The following is a 17,183-nucleotide window of genomic DNA, read 5'->3' on the forward strand; positions in this document are numbered from 1 at the left end:
GGCAATAAGCTAACTTATCGGGCACAAATCCAAATACGCTGCTGACATATCGGAGGCCCCATTGCAAGCAAGCGGAAGCTGCTTATGGACATGACGTTATCTATTCTAAATTCCATCAATCTTCGTTATTATTTTAACAGATCTGGCTGGCTGTAGATATCTGCCTGTTGGAGGTCTCATAATGGTATCAAAACGGCGCTTCAGTGCTACTTGAGGAGTGCCAGACTGGTACTGCAACCATTTCACCTACCTTCCTACCTTCATTCTGATCACCTTTTATTTTGAAAAATATCTAATGAAGTTTCAACGCTCATCCCCAGCTACGTAGCATGAGAAAAATTTTATAAAGTAAAATACTTTTAATATTTATTTAACAAAAAAAAATCATAAAATTTTCAAAATACATACATAAATTATATGCTCTTTATTTTAATCGGGGGGGTAAGGGATAAAAGTCGATTTTTTTTTTTGCATGTTATTGTAGTAAAACATTTCAAAAATACCGTGTTAAAATTTTAAGTCAATCCGAGCAAAACTTTTTAAGTTATAGAGCATAAAGCCGAGCCGCCTCAAACATCTGCCGGGACGCAGCAGTTGCGCGCGTAGCCCGTTACAAACTTTAAACGCGGTTTTCTCGAACCTTTTTTTTTAAAGTGCGTAGTCATTGGCATTTGAAAACTTCTCAACCGATCCTTTTGAAATTTTGCACACATATTTTACATATAAAAAACCTCCTCCCAACGTTTTTTTTCGCCATTTTTTTTTTATATTAAGGTGGTTTTACATCTACAAAATGGCGGCATTTTTTCGTCAAAAATCACTTTTTACTTCAAACGACTACCAAATGGCTGAAAATGAAAATAAATCGTCAAAATAAACGTTGTGGGGAAGTTTAACTCATACTTTAACTAAATTATTCGATTTTTTTGATTTCAGATGATTCTACGCTGAGATATGCTGACTACTGCAAAATGTATTTTTGAAAAGACGTCTACGTAAATGTGCTCTCATGCGCTCATTTTGCAATATTTTTACATGAAAATTTTATCAAATATTCTTGAAATGTGGTGTTTTTTTTAGCGTTTATCCCTTACCCCCTCCTTAATGTAAAGGACATTGAAAACGTTATCAATTTTCAATGCCCTTTCAACGAACCATTCACTTTAATAGCTAAATCAAATCTATTGCGCGCCTTTACTTCCATATCACCGTCACATTTGTATCCTTATCGATGTCCTTTTCAATATTAAATGGCGACAATCCCGTTTTGCAACAAATCTCATCGAAGCTCGAAAGTCCGGTGTACATCTTTTGTCGACCTGACGGCACAGAGCCAGTAAACACTGGATATTTGTGAATACAACGTATAAATTTATGTTGCAAACCAAAGATAACTAATTTCCTTTCATCTATGTTGTAATTTTGTGGACACAAGCGTTGACATATGGCACGTAGGGTAACGCCATGTATCATTGAAGCGTAAAATTGGAAGATTTTCTGTATTGACGGATGTGACTTGTCCGGATTTAGCGCCACATATTTCTGACAAGCATGGCTTAACGATGGAATTTTTACTAAACTCTTCAAGTGTTGTGTACACATATAGACATTGCTGTATTTGAGTATGGGCAGTAGATGCACCACACCGTAATAGGCTAAATTTTGTATGCAGGATTTTACCAGATTCGTTTCCACATCTGCCTCGGCAGCAATGCGCGCAATATGATTGATGCCATTGATGTAAGGGAAGATCTTGAAAAATAGAAAAGTTAAGTCGTTGTTCAAATCGTATTATTTTAAGTATGTTTGTATATTCGTTACCTGTTGCGTAGTTAAATCCCATTTGTCCAAAGGTGTATTTTTAAAATCAACTAAAAGTAAAGGCACCATGTGATCTTTGACGACAGGCGGGTCTGGCTTATGCGTAACTATTTTTAAATAAATAGTAGTATCGCCCTCTATTTGAGTTGAGAAAACACATTAAAAGCATTTCCAAATTATATTATATATATCCCGCATATAGCTTAACTAACCCACTATCGTAGTAACTCTCTTTTCGTTTAAGTCTTTTATTACAGTCTCAAATATCTTCTGCAACCTCAGCTTGCTATCGCCTTCTCTTGACAAAAAACACGACTCTTCCTCCATCATTATCTACGCCAGAAGACAACGTGTACGAGTTAGATTTTATAATTAATAGCACGCGGTATGCGACTTACCAAATACTCTGATAATTTCTTGACCACTGGTTCATATTGCACCGATCGAGAACAGGAGTCGCATACAAAGCATAAATTAAAAAGGAAGGCATTGCGCGCATATTTCTGCTGATTTTCAATACCCACTGGATAGCCAACGATTTTCACATCCATCGCATTTACGGTAAGAATACAACGTTGTAGATGTGGCTTAGGTATGATGTACACATTGATGGCATCGAATACTTCTTTACTCACATAATCAGCAGGCACCTGGGGATGTGAAATAAGCAAATAAATTTGTGGAAATCTTCTACGACCACTCACCTGGCAGCTGATTTTACAACCAGCGGTCGCATGGAATTCACTGAGGAAAATGCACCGAATTTGTCCTTCCCGACCACAGCCCTCATAGTAGTCATGATTGCTAACTTGCATTTTGGCCCGTATTTGGCTGCTTTAAAGGTATATTTTTAAAAATTGGTTTATTAATTTTGCTTCTGCTTTGTTTTCAATTGTTTTTGTTTACAAAATACCTTTGACAGTTGTGAGTGGTTATTGGCAACATATAAGTGCGGCCAAGTTACATCAAATATCAGGGCAGGGTTGCCTGTATAAAGATATATTTTTTGCTTCAAATAAGACCAGGAGAAGCAATAAATAGAGTTTACTATTTATTTATTAATAATTATAGTCCTGCTTACAAGGCTAACACTAGCATGCAACCATTTATTATAGCGCTAGATACTGAGACTTTCGGTTAATTCACGGATACTTAAACTAATCTGCATATTTATATCTGTTAAATGAGAAGAGTAGTTAGCAAGCTGCATATCGATAGGGCTCTGGAGAGCTGCTTCAAATACAGTAGTACCTCGATTCTTGCACATAATGAAAATAGGGCTCTGTGCAAGAATTGAGGTTGTCGCAAGTAGCGAGTCTTTTTTTTTTTTTTTGTATGAAAAAAAAGGCAATTTTATGAAAGAATTTGTTTGGAAAATAAGTTTATTATTTTTAATATGTATTTTAATTCAATTCGCTTAAGTTTAATTCGTTCATATGCATAAATATAGAAAGACTCACATACTTTATGGTGAACTAAAAAAATTTGAAATTTTTGTTTGTTTTGTGCAAGCTCGGTTGTTCAGTACTACGTTGCTTCAAAGTCTCTGGAGCGTCATAATATCGTCTAAAGAGGCATTATTTTGATCAGCCCATTCTAAGCAAATATTGTATGCTGATATAGTCTCCTCCTGTGTAACTTTCTTCGTATTTACTACCACGTGGTTTGTTTCTTCACCATCACTAAGGTCACAATTGATACAGGGATCTTCATTTTGTTCAAAAGACTCCAAAATAGCAATCCATTGCTCAATTTCAGAATCGGATATTTGCTGCAATGGTTCTATTTCTTGAAGCAAATTTGAAATTGCTTGAATATTGGATGTATCTTCAACAAGCTGTAAGCGTAACTCTAAAGGAGGAATGACATCTTCACTATCGGAGGAGTGACATCTTCACTATTCGGATGTTACCTCAAACAGTTTTTGAAATGATGACTGAATGGAGGTCACATTAACAGCAGTTCCAGGCATTAGCTAAAAAGCATATTGCGTGTTTTAAGTTGATGTTTCACAGAGATTCGTCTATTGTTTTTCCACGGCGAACGATGTCACTTAAAAGGCTTGTTTTGTAGTTCAATTTCGTAAGTCTTATAACATTCGGGTCCATGGGCTGTATAAGTGCAGTACAGTTTGGAGAAAGACACATTACAGATATTTGACCATCACTACTCATTAACTCGCCGTCTTTGGGATGGCATGAAGCATTATCAATAAGCAATACGGCCTTTTCGGAAAGATTTTCGTCGCGAAGGAACCCTTTTACCTGCAATTTTAGGAAATTTAAACTAATAAACGAATTTTCTTACAAACAAAGTTTACCAGATGTGCCTCTGGAGCAAATGTGTTGTGAAACCATTCCTCAAACAAAGCCAAGGTCATCCAAGCACTTTTATATATTTCCTTTGTAGACAACTGGAATATCCGCAAAATTGTTAAGTGATCGTGGGTTTAATGATTTCCCAATAACCCCTAGTTTTACTCTGTGATTTCCAGATGCATTCGTGCAAGCCAGAAAAGTTATTTTTTCCTTACTGATTTTATGTCCTGGAGCGGAAGTTTCTTTTGACCGCACAAGAGTTCTATCAGGCAAAAGCTTCCAAAAGAGACCAGATTCATCGGCATTGTATATCTGGTCCTTGGTCAAACCTAAATCAGCAATTTTTTTGTTCAGTTTTTGTAAAAATGGATTAACTGAATGAGTCTTATTCGAAAGGTTTTCTCCACATATTTTGAGTCTTCGTATTCCATATCTTTTTTTAAAGTTTGTAATCCAACCATTGCTAGCATGAAAGTCCCCCGATTTTTCCTGAATTTTGGCATGGAGAAACTTGGCCTTTTGTTTAAGCATATCAGAAGTGATTGGTAAATTCTTGGCTCGTTGATTTGCAAACCATTTCATCAATGCTCTTTCCATTTTAGGAAGCTCTGCAGGTTTAAACGTTTTTCTCTTCCCAGGACCAGATTCAGCATGCGCCAGGAACTTCCTTATGGTGTTCTTCTTATTCTTAATGCGGTTTATTGTTGACCTGTGCAAGTGAAAACTTTTGGCTAAGGCAACGATAGAAAATCCTTCACTTAGCTTCCTTAAGATTTCGGCTTTTTGCTTTATTGTAAGCAACGTAAATTTTTTCCCTGCCATTGTGAGAGCGCACTCAATGAAACGTCCGTTAAAACTGATTCAAATGTCCCAAAATACACGTGCGTAAGAGAATTAGCCAATCACAGCAATTCATTTCCGAAATAAATCGGGACTTCCCCGAATTTTATTGAATCTAAGGAACCGTTACCAAAAGCAACAAGGCAATGTCGCAAGTATCGAGTTCAAATTTTTTGAATGTCGCAAGTACTGAGTACGTAATGGAACATTTTTTTATGTTGCAAGAATCGAGGTATGCAAGTACCGAGTATGTACAAGAATCGAGGTACTACTGTACTGGAAAGAAGCACAATTTTCTAAGGAAGTGTCTTTTTCTTCATATACATAAATTGCTTTGGTGGAATATTTTGTAGTTTTTGGTTTGTTTAATTATTAGCAATATGAAAAAAAGACAAGGAGAAGGAATGGCTAATTTAATTGCGCAATTGTCTACTATTGTAGTAATAAACAGTTGGAGAAAATCCGTAAACGACGTTTACTGAAGTTTCAGAAAATTATAGCAGCAATATGCTTGCGACATTCGGCATTATATTTCATGATAAATATTTTTTATTGCGCATTACTTCGACTGAATGTTAACAAAGCTTAGTTGAACATTTTATTTATAACTGGAGATAATTAAAGAACATGGAAGGAAAGGGAAAAGAAATAAGCGTTTCTGAGAGGAAAATAATTATAAAAATGTGGAAAGACGGAAAAAGTTTCCGAAATATTGGAAAATCTATTGGGAGAACGTATTCCTCTATTCAGCGAGTTGTAACAAATTTTCGACAAAGTGGAATTTTTACATCTAAGCCCAGGTCAGGGCCTCTGGAAAAAAGTAATATTTTCAGACGAAAGTAAATTTTGTATATTCTGAATAAAAGGCCGTCAAATTGTTTGGCGAAAACCTGGAACTGCTCTTGAAAAGCAAAATCTTGTTGGCACGGTTAAACACGGAGGTGGCGGGGTTATGGTTTGGTGCGGCATGGCGGCAAATGGGGTGGGTCAGTTAGAATTTATTGATTCGCCGATGGATAAATGGGGATACTTAAACATACTAAAATGGAATTTCAAGCAAAGTGCAGAAAATCTCGGCTTATCAGGAACATTTTGGTTTCAACAAGATAACGACCCGAAGCGCACAGCTGAGATCGTTAAGCTTTGGCTCTTGTACAACGCCCCAAAACAGCTTAAAACACCGCCACAGTCCCCAGATCTTAACCCCATCGACCATCTGTGGGATCTATTGGAAAAAAAGAATTCGTCAGCAAGTGATTACTAGTAAAGAAGTTTTGCGGAGTGTCATGCAGGCAGAATGGAGGAAGATAACAGCAGAGGAAACCGATAAACTAGTAAGTTCAATGCCAAATAGGCTGAGTGAAGTCCTGAAGCAACGTGGATATCCAACTAAATATTAGATTTAATATTTGCATATAGCATATCATTGTATTGTATTAGACTTTAAGACTGAACGCAGACTTTATGGTCGCTTTATTTACTTGTTACAGCCATTATTCACCGTTATCTGTGAGGTATCTTGAAACTTATTTTTGTTTTTGAAACTTAAACATATAATAAACATATAAATATCTACAAATTTATAAAAATTATAAAATCAGGTTGTGTGTTTCATTCACTAAAAAGTTAAATATTGTAGGGTGAACGCAGACTTTGTGGGGCATGTGTATGTATGGATATGCGCATATGTATATAAATTTACATTTTTGTATTTGCATATGCCTTCTTCCTTTGTGCATGGTAATGAACCATTTCTCTGTTGAGAATAGGACGATGATAGGAAAAGTAGGAAATGAAAAGGGGTGTTTCGAGTGTAATGTGTCTTGAAAAAGGCAAATCGATGATGTTGCCTCTTAGTGTTGTTGACTCATTAACGTCTGATGCACAATCGAAATTGAAGATATCTTTCATGAATTTGATAAATGTTTCGTAATTTTTCACGTTTGTGTAAATGTAACTTGATCAATTCCATTGCGATTCCATTTACCTCCTTCTCTATACAAATAAAATTAAAATTTTCTTTTGAAAAATGCAACCATTCCATCAGTATTTTTTTATGACGTTGTCACGTTAAACTATCGTCAGTAAACCGACTTTTCAGACAACCTCTTTTTATCTTCAATCTGTCTTTATTTATTATTCATTGGAATTAGGGAACAACTACTGAATGTTGGAAACCAGTGCCGAGCATTATATTCGTGCCATACATCCCACGAAGAAAGTGGTAGTCATGCTTCCATGTTATTAATGATGACACACCTTTTTCGATTTAAAAAATAGTTTTCATATACTTCAAATTTGTTTTTTTTATATTTTTTTATTCTAATTCATAGCCTCTTAAAGATCTCTCTTAACAACCAATTAAATCCATACAGTAGAAGCCAAAATAATTTACGCATATTGTTAATCTCCCCTATTCAAAAATTATTTAATTTTTTGTGCTGGCAACTCGAGAGCGCAGTATTGCATTTCGCACTCACTCATACTTGCAGCATTGCCAGTTGACATTCAGAAAAATTTCCCTCAACTAAAAATCAATGCAAGAGAACGTATGCGTATCAAAAAATTGCTCAAACAAACGCGAAGAGCTGCCAAATACCAACATTCAATAAAGTGAGTGTGTTGTGAACGGACCGTTGAATGCGGATATGAATGTGGGTCCGACGGCTATTGAATGAACGGAAGTGGAAAAGCGCGCGCACATAGACACAAAGTTAAAACAGTACAATAACAAAAACACCTGTGCCCAGTTACTGTGTATACATACGCTTAAAAGGAAATATTCTGAATAAAGCTTCTGAAAAATAAAGTTTGCGCACAAAATACCAAATCAAGGTGGATTAGCTATACAAGCAAAAGAAAATTTGAAATTAAAACTATTGTGACAAAGAAAAATACACAAATTGTCTCCTCAGCGAATGCATGCTAATTAGGGGATACTAAACGTAAACCGCAACAACAAACACACAACAGACTTCTACCTAACGTATCAGCTATCAGCAGCAGTCATAGCAATAAATTCTGCAATAACAACAAACCCAAAGTCAGTGACGTTAGCAAGTGACACAGAGCCTTCAGATGTTATAATTGACGACCTTAAGTACCTGTACACGGCTGCCCCTGAGTAGCTGCATATGCATGCATATTTGTGCGTCGTACATTATACATACGCATATACAAATGCCTGAACATTTGTGAGTGTGCTTGATATCGGCAATTGACATTCGATGTCATAGGCGAATTGCACTCGCTTCACTTTTATTGTGCCATTTGTTGTGTTTGTTGTTTAGTTGACTGTTTTTCATTCATATGTCTTAACTGTTGTTGTTGTTCTTGGTAGTGGCATAACAGGTGTAAATATATAGTGCGTGTTTGTTGTTGGCGTTGTATTATGTTATGTGGTAAGCTCGCTTTTCAGTATCCAAGGGATACTACATTTTGATTGCACACACGCTCGCACATGTATAAACATGTATGTGCATGTGCAAGTAAGGGAGGGTGGCTTTTGTAGTGATTTTCGCCTTATGAGCTCTGTAAGCCAAGAAGTATATGTAAATAAATGTGGGCAGCTCAAAAGAATATGCACTGCGCTGGCAAAAATCAATAAAGCAAAGTAAATTCTTATAAAAAACAAAAAAAAAAAAAAAAAAAAAAATATAAAAGAAAATCAGGATTGCATTACATTGTTGTTCTTCTGTATCCGCAGTGTGAAAATTCAGACATACTGAGCTACAAAAAGGCGGTGTCTGCTAGAAAGAAAGAAGAAAGTGAAAAGATCACGTGCCGAATAACATAAAAAAGTTAAATTGCATGTGAAGAGTAAGAAATGACCGTAATAAATATATACTCCTTTGAATTTCAATAAAAAATACGTACAAGTATCTAAGCCTGTGCGCTTATTTTGTATTTTAGGGAAAGTGAAATTTAGTGCAAATTATTTGTAAGCGCATAGCAACGCAAATCGACAGGATACCCGGACTCTACACTGCTGGTGTATTGGAAAGTGTTTGCAGTTCGCAGACCGAAAGTAAGGCGGCCAGTATTCCAGTAGGAAGAATGCTTATACGAAGCTACATGCAATTTTGAGAGCCAAGCCCAGAAATTATAGCGCATTGTAAGTATGGAAGTCAAATGTGAAGCTAAGCGCTTACACTCTTTTTTATTCTAATGTGTCTCTCTGTCATGTATTGTCTGTTTAAAGGGTGTGTCAAGCAAATTTATCATATAGTATTGATTAAACACAAAGAGTGCCGTTTCCCATTATTTGTGACAGCAATTTCATTTATTGTTTTCTTTGTTTTCAATGACACTTCCTGCGAGTTTAATCTTAATAGTACCTTTTGATGGTTTCTGGGTTCATTATCCAAACGTATAAAACTCAGCAGAAAGGATTTGAGAGTACTGGTGGGTGTAAGCACAGGGCACAACGCCTGTGGTCAGCACATGGCTGCCATGGGGGCCGTAGACAGCCCGATATGCCTATCCTGTCTTGAGAATGACGACACTGCAGAGCATTTTCTCTATAGCTGTCCGGCGTTTTCCAGAATCAGTCTTAGGATATTGGATTGCGATATACTGAGTATGGATAAAGTTCAACTCCTCCTGTTGTTGTTGTTGTTGTTGTTGTTGTTGTTGTAGCAGCATAAACATTCCCCGTGCATATACGAGGAATGCTGCTGAAGTGACAGTCGTTGGCCGGCAATAAATCCGGGTGGTTCCGGTTACATAGAACCGACTGTCGTGGGAACGCTCCATACTCTTCCTCTTCCGGATCTCTTAAGATTCATCAATGAATCCAAGAGATTTGTGGAGGACTGACCCCAAACTAATTTATCGCTCTTACCACCCGCATTTTATCTTTCCAATCTCTATTCTTTCTACAGACAAATCTAATCTAATCTAATCTGATCCAAACATATCAAGTGTTATTGGTTGTAAGTGATGTGCCACGATAGAAATTTCAAAGAATTTATTTTTTGTTTGCTTAAAATATGCCCTGATATCTCAAGAGTGACACATTCCAAAGTTTAAGATGGAGTTAATGTTTAAATACTGCTATTTCGAATTCTGACGCAGCTCCTCTCAGCGTGACGCGTATCGCGTACCGAAAGCTTTTTTCGCCAAACTAGTAAATAATGCAGAGAAATCTTGACTGATCTCAGTTACTGCAAAAATTGTTATATTAAATAAGTTCTACTATTCAAATATAAAAAGTGTTTTTTAAGAACTTGAGAACTTAAAAGTCAAAATAGATAATCTTCTTCTTCGTCCTCGCCATCGTTCCTTAGTTGGGGTCAGACTTCGTCGTACGCCATCTGCAGGTTACTCGGTACTGGGTTGTCCCTTTGTTGACTTCGCTTCGCTGCATTTTATTTTTAACAAGGCTTAGTCCGGATTTAAAGGGTCGGTCGCGCCCCGTTGATGGTAGCAGCTGTGTTACCAATTTCTTTGTTGCAAGCGATTTTCTCTCTATTTCTCAATTATTGGAGCCACATGACATTTTTTTTATTATCATCTGGTGGATAATTTAATTGCATTTATTTTTTGAATATTATATCCAGCATATGGGCGTAACGGCTAGAAGTTACATACATAGTCTATTTGATAAACCTAATTTTGGACTATTACTACGAATAAAACTGAATTATAAATCTAAATGAGCCAATCAGCAAAAATGCTACGCAAGCGATGGCCATTTGGCTCCAAATTTTTTCACGAGATGTATTTGAAGCCAAGACTCTTACGTAAAATTTTCCACGTAGTCGAAGGATAAAGGCCAATAAGTTGAAAATGACGACGAATCGACATTTTGGCGTTTTCTTCAATATTTTGCTCTATAAACTTTGCAAGCATGTTTTTTTTTTTTCAAAAAAAAAAAAAAAATATATATCATATACTTTTAAAATGACTTTTCCAGTTTTTAAACTTTCCAGTTTTTATTTATTGTTACAAAACCAGTTTTTTGGTGCTTGTTCCATTACAAATTTGACTACTTTGCTCGTTTTTGGTAGTGTTGCCCGTCTATTTTGACCGATTTAAGATTTTCAGTCGGTTTTATAAATGAGAACTCTGAGCTTTACCTTCATAGTAATTAAAAAAAAAAAATAATAATCTTCAAAGGTGAAAAAAGAGGGAAATGTTGATAGAGTTTTTTGGATTATAACTCGAAACAAGAAAGAAAGTCCGCAAAGAAATTGCCGATTTTTTTAAAAAAAGTAAATACATTTTTATTAAAACTTAGAATAAACTTTAATCAATTATATATTTTCCATTTTGTTCGATAATCTTTTGCCACCTTTCCGGCAAATTCATTATTCCGCGCTCATTGAAATTCTGGCCTTTATTTGCAAAAAACTGAACCAAGTGCGATTTTATAACCTTGTCATTGCCGAAAGTTTTACCATTTAAGGAGTTCTGCAAAGACCGAAACAAATGGTAGTCTGATGGTGCAAGGCCAAGGCTATATGGTGGATGCATCAAAAGTTCCCAGCCAAGCTCTCTCAGTTTTTGGCGAGTGACCAAAAATGTATACGGTCTAGCGTTGTCCTGATGAAATGTGACACCTTTACGATTGATCAATTCTGGTCGCTTCTCGTTGATGGCTGTATTGTCCTATTGTTGGCAGTAGACAACCGAATTAATCGTTTGATTTCTCTGAAGCAGCTCAAAATATACCATACCCTTCCAGTCCCACCAAACTGACCGCATAATCTTCTTTTGGTGAATATCAGCCTTTGAAGTGGTTTGTGGCGCTTCATCATGCTTGGACCATGATCGTTTTCGATTCACGTTATTGTAAACAATTAATTTTTCATCACCAGTGATAATCCGCTTCAAAAACGGATCGACTTAATGAGTTGGCTAAGCAATGCCCCAGGAACGTCGTCTGGGTTCCTGGACACAGATACATCCATGGAAATGGCATCGCGGAAGAGCTGTGTGTAAGTATTGCCAAATATGTGACCATCCCTTAAACCATCCTCAAAAAAGCTCTGAAGCAAGTCAGTCTACATCGCGCAAGGCAACAGTAAATGGACCATGGAGCCCACTTGTGAGATAGTTATCTCACAGACCCTAACCTGTCTAGAAGGAATGAGCACAGAACTAGATCCCCCATCTATCTAGACCGGTCTTCCATATCATTATCCAATGGTTGGTATAACTGCCGGGCACTGCCTAATGGCAGCATATGGGAAGAGTGTGGGGTTTCGCTCAAATGACTTCTGCCGCAGCTGCAAGAACGAGAAGACGGTGGAGACTTTTTGAACACTTTCTCTCCCACTATGCGGCTTTGAGAGAATGCGACATCGCTGTTTAAACTCTTACTTCTTTTGATATCTACCAGACTTGGAATAGGCTAGTATTTTATTATTTAGCCGAGAGACTAAGTGGTTTCAACCCATTGGAAATTAGATGAGGAAGTTGAGTTCAAAGTAGTGGTATCACATTGGACCTCTAGTCCTAAATGTGTGTTATACACTCTATACTCTTATAAAAAGTTTCAATTACTGTACCCTAACCTAACCTAAGCATGTGCCCATAATTTTGAGGCCACAATCAAGGCCACAGTACAAGTTGTTCGAGGGAACTGCTGATCATTGAAAACTTTCATCAAGTGGGTTTGGGCAATGTGGAGTTGGTGAAGACGTAGTTCCTACGCAAATTTGCACACTGCTACAGCAGCAAAAATTTCCTCGGAGCGCACTATTCTGTGTAGAAAAAATAAACTAAACTCACGTACTTTTTGTCTACTTACAGCACGCGTGGTTGGTGCTTCATTTTGACCAACAATTTTCAATAAATGCTTTCTTTATGTCACACATCACTCACTTTGGAAGTAAGTTGGCAATATTTTCCTTATTATTCAAGTGCATAGCAATTCACTTCGTTGCACGTTGGTTCGCGCTGCTTCGGACCACCCTATAGAGTATGTACTCCCCTCGAAGTATCCCAAATCGATACATTAAAATTTACAACACTTTTCCAATTTGACGGGACTTCACATCTCATTTGCGATTTTGTGGGCCTAAACGACCGAGACTTTTACTATTAATTGAACCGTAATAACACAATAACGGGCTTAAACGATGTAGAAATTGCGGTGTACTTTTCGTTTTGCTATATTTTGTTGAAATTACAATGTAATTAACGAATTTAATATTTTGTTCGCATATTCGCACATTCGCCTATTCACAAACTCTACGCCGCATGTAAACGTTTGGGAGATTATGTTGGGCTGTTGTTGGGCTGTTGGGAATTACAACAATGTTGTTGAACACATAATTACGTTGATACAAAGATAATACGTATTTTGTGAACGAAATGTGAATAAATATATATTTAAGTGCGTTTGCCTTATTAACAACATGCATGAGAGCCAATCATAGCACAAAAAATAAAAACAAAAAAAAAAAAAAAAAGAGAAATACTCAAGTGGCAGTTCCGTGCACTGCACGAACGTCGCCTTACCCGCTGTGTGTTGAAAATGTATTTATTACGGTTTTTTATATATTTTCTACCTGCTCTATATTTAAGTATTTGCTGTTAACATTTTGACCGGCAAAAGTATTTACAATGTTTGCTGTTTTGTCGCTTCCTATTTCCTCTTTTTACATCAAAGAAAATAAAATGTATTATGATGTTTTTACCGCATTCATATGTTGCATGCAACAAAATAATGTGGCAAGTTTGTAGAGTAGTTTTCAATAGACCTGACCTGTTAATGATAAGTTGACTTTTAGAAGGTAGCTTCACTTATTTTTCTCTTACGCCATATTAATTTTTTGCGCAGCCACTTTTTTATAGAAAAACATCCACCCTCACCCAACGTGTTAAACAGAAGTACATTTTGAACTTTCCCACGACTGTTGGTTCTATGTTACCGGAACGACTCCGGATTTACATCTATCCGGCTAATCACTTTCCTTCAGACGACAAAGATTGCAAGATTTGAATGAGGCAGCTTTGCACATCACCTTTTGAGTGCCTCACGCAAGTTAACTGATCAAAAGCTTAGTTATCTTAACAAAGCTATCAGAGAAACCAAAGTAAAATTTAAGCTTACTATCGATAACGATAACTATGATTTGACAGCTGAGAATGGCAAACTGTGTGTTTCTGTTCAGTAAGGTTTGGCACGTCATCATGAATCGCTATGTGCCACACAAGCAACGAAACCATTGATCTTTTACGGTAAAAGTTCCCGGACCGTGTTATCTCTCGAAGAGGTGATCACAATTGGCCACTGAGATCGTGTGATTTAACACCTTATGACTTTTTTTTTGGGGCCACGTAAAAGAGAAGATCTACGCCAACAGTGAATAAGAGACAAAAAAATTGTCGAAACTTGACAATAAGCTATAGCTAAATGCAGGATGAATAATTGAGAGAATACTCTAAGAATTACCCATTGGGAAGCCACAGAAGAACTCCGTCAAGCCAAAAGGCTTCTAAAAACTTTTACTTATTGTACTTAAAGTAGACATCAGGAAAATGGTAGGTTTTCTAAAAATTCTCTATTACTTAAATTACTATCTCTCAAAAATTCACATTGGCATTGTGACAGAGTGTAGACTCTGTCTGGAGGATGATGAAACCACAGAGGATATCTTGTGTAACTGTATTGCCTTGGCAAAAACAAGACTGCACATCTATAATCGAGGTGAAATGGATCCGAATGAAATTAAGAATGCTCCAGTTGCAGATATTTTGAAATTTGTCCGCAATGCAGAAAACTCACTGAACGTATTTGGCTTTCAACCACTTCCTAGCCAGAGGCAGGAAACATCTAGATTAAATAGAACCTGTTGTAATAAATGTAATAATAGTAGAGTCATTCAATGGCCTATATCAATGTCAGCCTGGAAATACAACGTAGAATCTCTCTTGCCAACAAGTGCCCCTTTGGACTAAGTAGGCAATTGAGTAGTAAAGTCCTCTCTCGACGAACAAAACTCTACACGGCTCTCATCATGCCCGTCCTAAAGTATGGCGCAGAAACGTGGACGATGACAACATCCGATGAAGTTATGCTTGAAGTGTTTGAGAGAAAGATTCTGCGTAAGATTTTTGGACCTTTGCACGTTGGCAACGGCGAATACCGCAGGCGATGGAACGATGAGCTGTATGAGCTTTATGACGACATAGAATAAGGATCCAGCGGCTACGCTGGCTTGGTCATGTCGTCCGAATGGATACAAACGCTCCGGCTCTGAAAGTATTCGATGCGGTACCAGCTGGTGATAGCAGAGAAAGAGAAAGGCCTCCTTTGCGTTGGAAAGTCAGGTGGTCTGGTGGAAGAAGGACTTGGCTTCACTTGGTGTCCAATTGGCGCCGGTTAGCACGAGAAAGAAACGACTGGCGCGCTTTGTTAAACTCAGCCAAAACCGTGTAAGCGGTTATCGTGCTAGTTAAGAAGAAGCGTTATTCAATACTACTTCTGAAACATGTAGCAGAACGCAAAAGATCTTTAAGGTAAAAGTGTCGGCCACTGAGAGCACATCTTCTGCTTAGGAACACAGTCCTGGGTGAACCGTTGCTTCATTTACAACCTTTCACCACCCGTCTCTATCTAAGGCTACTTCCTTCCACCCTAACACGTTCAGCATTGCAAGGTCATCTTCAACGTCTTCAAGCCATCTCTTTGGCCTCCAACAGGGCGCAATTCAACTGCCTTTCGAGATGTTCTCTCCTTGGCCCTTCTAAACACGTGTACAAGCCATCTTATAAATCTTATCACAGTTTCGTTTCTTGCTAAAAGTTCCAGCTCATGATTACATCTTATTCGAAAAGTACCGTTCTGCAGTCTTACTGGTTTATACACTTTTCGCAAAATTTTTCTTTCGAAGACCATTAGCTGATTAATGTCAGTAGGTTTTTGTGTCCATAGTTCGCAACCCTAGGTAAGCACAGGGCGGATTAAGGTTTTGTATATCCTTAACTTTTGGTCGCACGATAATAATTTTGACTTGAGCAGTTTCAAATTAGAGTAATAAGACTTATTTTCTACTAAAACTGTGTCATTAATTGTCATTGCCCTCATAAGCTGATATTTCGATGCCCAAATAGGTAAATTCTTGCACACTCTTGAATGCATAGTCTCCGATCAGCAGGTCATCATGCCTCAAACCGGACTATAAACATCGTTTTTTCTGTATTAAATCTTAGCCCAGTAGTTCGTTTCTAGTTTTTGAAATGCCCTCTGTAATTTACTCCTGCTTTTCACCATGATAAGTGTATCATCTGCATATGCACAAAGCTGGAACGACTTGCTGCATCACTGCGAACACTACAGATACTAAATTATTATTATACCCTGTGCTATAGTTATTTGAGACAGCGTATCTGCATATCTACATGGAGGAAAAATAAGTTGAGATTTTTTAAATTTATGTTTCAAAATAATGGAAAAATGTGACTTTATTCGTCCTCGTCATTATAATATTTGCTATTTATTTTATTTAAAATGTGTTTGCGTTTGAATCGCTAAGCATTTTATTCCGCTTTGAAAGCGCATTTCAATTTTTTATTTAATTAGCTTTTCTTCAAGTAGTGCAATTACAAATATATTTTTAGCTTTTACATAAGCCAGTGCTGAGTAATCAAAAATTATCCAGAAACAATTCAATAACACGTTATGTGAAATGTGTTGCAAAACCAAATTGAATTTGTATTTAAGCAAATGAATAAATACAAAAAAAATTTGTAAATATACACTGAGTGAGTGATTTTCATTCATTTGTTTTTATTTAAATTTTTTAAATTTAATGCACGAAAAATGACGAGACTAAACAAAGCAACTAAGGAAGTCTAAGCTCGGGTGCAACAGCATTTTTGCAGGTGCATATTTAACGTAGTTTGTTGTTAAACTTTATGAACAAATAAAACTTTTAGAGATAGCAGAACAAATTATAGGCGGAGATGAAAGTTGTTGATTACTGCAAACTGGTATACTCGCACATACACCCAGAAGGGGACACCATAAAGCCTTGTATAAAATTGGTTTTTTTATTGGATGCAATTATTAGGATATTTGACAAAAGATCAGTTGAAGGATTTTGCTGTTTTATTATTAGTTGTGCTCCGAATTTAATACTTTTCCGAGGAATATATTGGAAATATGTACACTAGGCCGGGTCGATTTCTGGGGGGGCAAAAAAAATCGCCCATTGCTCTGTGAAAATCATATTCTAGGGATCAAAATAA

At 36.9% G+C, this 17,183-nt stretch overlaps 2 protein-coding genes across 7 annotated transcripts in view; one reads left to right on the plus strand and one right to left on the minus strand.

Moving 5' to 3' along the window:
* Positions 1 to 1,101: 1,101 nt before the first annotated feature.
* On the minus strand, positions 1,102 to 2,726 carry LOC129237606 (GATOR complex protein NPRL2). The gene is made up of 5 exons (XM_054872442.1): positions 2,526 to 2,726; positions 2,220 to 2,471; positions 2,034 to 2,154; positions 1,822 to 1,958; positions 1,102 to 1,752 (listed from the first exon to the last, which is right to left on the minus strand). Exons 1-5 carry the CDS (start codon positions 2,634 to 2,636, stop codon positions 1,195 to 1,197), a joined length of 1,179 nt encoding a protein of 392 aa, XP_054728417.1. The 5' UTR covers positions 2,637 to 2,726; the 3' UTR covers positions 1,102 to 1,194.
* A 4,862-nt stretch (positions 2,727 to 7,588) lies between these two features.
* LOC129238686 (mucin-5AC) overlaps positions 7,589 to 17,183 on the plus strand; it is a 109,754-nt gene continuing 100,159 nt past the window's right edge. For 3 of the 6 annotated variants that reach the window (XM_054873801.1, XM_054873802.1, XM_054873798.1), the window contains exons 1-2: positions 7,589 to 7,814; positions 8,686 to 9,093. The gene's annotated coding sequence lies outside the window, so the exon portion shown is untranslated. Of the gene's footprint in view, positions 8,381 to 8,685; positions 9,094 to 17,183 lie in introns of all 6 variants that reach the window. The other 3 variants (XM_054873799.1, XM_054873800.1, XM_054873803.1) reach the window with 3 other exon arrangements.

This window comes from Anastrepha obliqua, chromosome 2 (assembly GCF_027943255.1).
Source record: "Anastrepha obliqua isolate idAnaObli1 chromosome 2, idAnaObli1_1.0, whole genome shotgun sequence".
NCBI classification, from domain to species: domain Eukaryota; kingdom Metazoa; phylum Arthropoda; class Insecta; order Diptera; family Tephritidae; genus Anastrepha; species Anastrepha obliqua.